The sequence below is a fragment of the Linderina pennispora genome (genome assembly GCF_002104995.1).
Source record: "Linderina pennispora strain ATCC 12442 chromosome Unknown DL89scaffold_157, whole genome shotgun sequence".
NCBI lineage: Eukaryota > Fungi > Kickxellomycota > Kickxellomycetes > Kickxellales > Kickxellaceae > Linderina > Linderina pennispora.
The window spans coordinates 147-4,727 of record NW_024468405.1 but is presented as its reverse complement, the minus strand read 5'-3'; the positions used below and the strand labels follow the sequence as shown (position 1 = coordinate 4,727).

Sequence of the window (4,581 nt, the reverse complement as noted above, 5' to 3'; positions counted from 1 at the left end):
AATCCCAGCTGCTAGGAGCCAGCCAGGGGTATTTAAGCAAGCGCCGAGTGCGCATACTGAGCCCTCATCTAAGCCGCATACGGTCCTGGATAAGGCTGCGCCACTCTCAGTGAGTAATCCGCCTTGGGTGAGTCAGAACCACCCTAGCGGCATGACACATGAATGTACTTTCAAATATGCCAGTGAATTAGATGGGGTTTGTTGCATAACTGATCCTGATCCTTAGATCCACGCCACAGTGCATACGCAAGAGTATAGTGGCCCCACTATATAGTTCAGTACACGCCAGCGCGTCAGCAGCCCTCCTTAGTTTCTTTACTGTCACTAGTTATATACCACGTTAAGTTACCAGTATCACAACAGGGTTTGGGTAGAAGGGCGAATGAGTTTGCTGATTGTTGCTTTTGTACTCCACCGAAGTGAAGATATCTGCTCTAATACTCTAACCGGGCCGAGGGTCGATGTATATTGCTGCATAAGCTCCAGTTCACTTGCTCTATATGGCTTTATCAGTTCAGTTTCCGAAATGCCCATGCATTGCTCTGCCTTTTAAGTTATGAAACAGGTTGAAGTAGTGCTGTTTCTGCATAAGCAGACTGCTATTGAATTTTTGTTTTGACCATATACAACAGCCACTGTCAGGTGGAGCTGTACTCAACCAAGAGTAAACGGCAGGCTTTTGGTCCTGGGCGGCGTGTTTGGTGTGCTAAGCCTCATCACAGCAGCACAGATGTCACTTGCCTGTGGCTCAATCGGCTCAACAGACCAATATCTAAGATAGGTAAGCCGAACAACATGCAATAAAATACATAGCATGACGCTACCTCTCATTGCACCTCATGTACTATTCATATGTTTCGCTATTAATATCCACGAAGTTAGAGGTAAATGTCAAGCGAATATTCGGAATATGGTCGACCAATGGTGCTGGCCTCAATATGTATAGCAGCCTCTCAGCTCCAGGCATCGATTATTGATGCTGCAATGTAAATAATAGTGAGCGTGAAATTAAAAAGCGATACCAATTCGTAATGTTGAAAAGAGGCAGGGTTATATAGTCGAGGAGCCGACTGTGTTTTTAAATTGGCCGTTATACTTTGAATTTACCCTCAACGAACTACCACGGATCACATCAAAACTGGATTGAATAATTTCCGTATGAGGAGAGCAAAACAATAGATATCAACCCACTGCAGGCTTCCCCGTGGTAATGTCTAGCAGAAGAATAGCATGTATTAGAAAATGAAGCCGAATATTAGTGGTATCAGTTTGTGATACCGATATGCTGTAAAGTGCCTGGTAATTTTTAGAATCCTCATGGCTATAACTGGGGAGTTGAATTATTCACTTGTTTCTTTTGCATGCTAAAATCATAGTTGATATTCTGAATAATAATTAATACTGAAGAAAGTCAATAGGCACATAGTAGCTGTAGATGTGGATGTGCCGCCTTAGTTGGTAGTGCCTAGTCAGCAGTCGATTAACCTTAGTGGCCTGTGTGCCATTGATTGCACAGCTTTCGACACGCGGCAAGCGACAAAGGAGCTGGGCAGAACCCATCCGCGTCAAATGCCTGGTCAGAGTAGAGGTCAAACAACCTCAGATTCCAGCTGAGTACCTGGAATGGATTCTCATTAGCATAACTCTTTTTGGTAATCACTCTGGGTCCCTCCGGGATGTTCACTTCGTCAGGATAAACCGTATTGCAGGCGACATTTGCATCCATCGATACGCACTTGATATGGAGTGATTCCAGCTGCGGCAACTGTGCCACCATGTTGCAAAGCATACCATTGTTGGCGATGGCCACTGCCAGGTCGAGCGAGACTAGATCGTGCCAGTTGATAATGCGAGGGCAGTGCGTAGTAGACTGGACCGAGCATGACGACCGTTGCGGACTGTGGACTCTTGGGAGAACATATTCAGGATAGTATCTGACGAGTATCTGCGCTTGTAGAACTCTCCTGTGGGATGATCCAACTCGAACTGCTGCGAATTCTGCAGGACACGCCAGTCGATGTGCTCGAAGGTACTTGGATCGTCTATGACTACTAACTTACTAAAATACGTTAGATATAAAGTGTGCGTAAATATCACTGTACACACCCATGGCATTGGTGATACGCATCGAGTTCAGCACTGGAAAGACGACGGGATACTGGTATCCGGGGAATGCGATCTTGTCTTTAGCATTCACAACAATTCGAAGTCTGCCTTTTCCAAACTCTGAAAAGCCAGCTGTCCTTGGGTCAACTCGAAAAATATCCAAGGGATGGCAGCGTCGATCCGAAGCAGGTAGAGAATCCGCAAACGACGGGCAGGAATCGGCGGTAGTTTTGCCCACCAGCGAATGTGCTGGATGTTTTATCGACAGCGACGTCAATCTTCACAGAATTTTGAAGCTCTAAAGGCGTCGTGAGGTGCAGCTGAAGCGCTTCTAGCTGGTGTACATATTTCATGAAAGTCTGCTCAAACAGAATGCATGCGTCGGGTGGCAATTTAGTGTATCCATGAGATATCCCCACTTGCGTTGCAGATGGTTCGTGAGATCGCTCACATTGGGGAAAAGCGTGTGGATTAACTTAGCAGCAGCTTCAGCATCCACAATACTAGCCTTCAAAGCACCACTGCCCACTTCGACTAAGCCTTCGCCAAGGAATAGTATCTTGCGCATGGCTGTCAACGGTTCGCCGAGAGAACCCGCAAGTTCAGTTAGCGCCGGATTGAGATCCAGCATCTTCGGGTTCACGTCGTGTGCGATGACTCGGAACTCCCTAATCAGATGGCACTTCTTGAGAAGGTCAATTGTACGCAAATTCGAACGCCAAATGCGTTGATGCGGTTTTTCGCACAAGGGACTTGTGCAGTGGCACGGGTTGTTGCTCTCCAGGAGCAGGACGGTGAATGCTACGTCATTCAGCTTGTTGACACGGTCTGGATATGTCTTGGCGAATTGTTCCACGTAAAAGTAGTCGTTCATTGTTGAGACGGGGCCAACAGAGTTCTCGCTGACCTTCACGGACAAAGAGGCAACTAGAAGCGCCAGTTACGGCCATTGCTCCGGTGAGACATGGTGAAGAGGGGACGATGTAGAAGCTTAGATTGCGTTGGAAAGGGCGGTATGCTATAGTAAGCTGGGATGGAGTAGCTAGGTGCTTGGGGATAAAATAGGCGATGAGGAACAGAGACGAGGTGGGTAGCGCTTTTCCCTGAGCATTTATACCTCTTTTGAAATGTCCTGCACACTGCGTGCTGTTTTTTTGACAGCACTTGCCAACGGCATGGTTCCTCGCTGTAAGGGAACTGCAAATGTATGGAAAAGCGTATCCGATTACGCGGCCACCTGGTGTGCCCATATCAAGACATTAACGGCCAGTACTATCCGGCAAGCAATAGCATTCTGGGAGGAGGTTAGAGCATCTACACAGACAATGACACAGGAGCACAGGTGAGCAGGTAAGCCACCGCTTGGAGAAGCGCAAAAATCCACTCGGCAGGATTGCAGCTCGTTCTTCTGTCAGTTCCCCTTGTTGCAGAGTGCGCTGGGTAGGAAATGTGCAAAGGTGCTTGTCTCTCTGCCCTGATGGCACGGGGAGTGTGTTTCTCCACCCCTGTTTTCAACTGTAACCTGTACCCAGTTTCTTTTGCTGGCGATCTCAGTAGCAAACAAGCAGCCATGCGCATACATGCTGCGGATGTCATGCACAATGCCGAGACAACCTGGCATTCTTACTTTTTTGGCGCTGCTTTTTGGCGCTGCTTTTTGGCGCTGCTTTTTGGCCAACAGCAGGGTGAAAGGCACCAGTGGCGAAGCTGGCTATATCCAGGCAGTGCATTAAAGTGGGTTCAAGTGCCCTTTTTACAAATAAAACCAAATGGCATTCTATTACAAGCAGATGTAGTCTTTTGCCTCGAAATGCGTTGTAACCCGAGTGAAAACTCGCCTGAGGGTGGAAAACTAGATGCTGGAGAGGGAGCTAGCTCGTTGGAGGCGGCACAGGTTGACAAGAGTTCGAAAAAGAATAATGGAAACGAGGGACGCACAGGTGGCATGGTGCATACGTGTCAACTTGTCCGCTAATAGAGGGCACGGATGTGCAGCGGCTAAAGATAGCCTGCCCAGCAGCGTTTCCAAGGCTGTTTGTCGCTATCCTGCCGGTTTTGTTTTCCTCCATTGCTGGCTATGCCGCTCTAGTCTGTTGCTTGAAATAAGGAGCTGGGTCTTCAGCGATTCAGTCCGAGGTTTCTGACCATGGCGGGATACACAAACGGTGCTCTCACCAGCCTTCCTCTGCAGTCTCTCAATACCTGCCGCTGCACTTAGCTGTGCCATGCATATCTCATTTTCCTCTTGGTGGTGAAGTGGTTGTAGCATTGCTGCCATGCATGTCCATTGGAGCAGCAGCCTTGGAAACACCACGGTTGTGGTGCAATCTGCACATACTAAGCTTGCGCTATGCGCAAAATGCTGCCGCTTTCAAAGGTGGAACATTCTGCGTGGTGCGCGCCCCTTTCTGTTGAGAATGGCCATGGGTTTCCGCAACTTTCCCGGCCCAAATGCGCTGATGCCGCATCATTTGG

General features: G+C 48.2%; 1 protein-coding gene across 1 annotated transcript; it reads left to right on the top strand.

Annotated features, from left to right (window-relative positions):
• The first annotated feature begins 3,207 nt into the window (after positions 1–3,207).
• Positions 3,208–4,115, top strand: DL89DRAFT_67480 (uncharacterized protein). Its single transcript, XM_040891968.1, has one exon. The coding sequence runs from the start codon at positions 3,554–3,556 to the stop codon at positions 4,079–4,081; it is 528 nt and encodes a 175-aa protein (XP_040739064.1). The 5' UTR covers positions 3,208–3,553; the 3' UTR covers positions 4,082–4,115.
• The last annotated feature ends 466 nt before the right edge of the window (positions 4,116–4,581 follow it).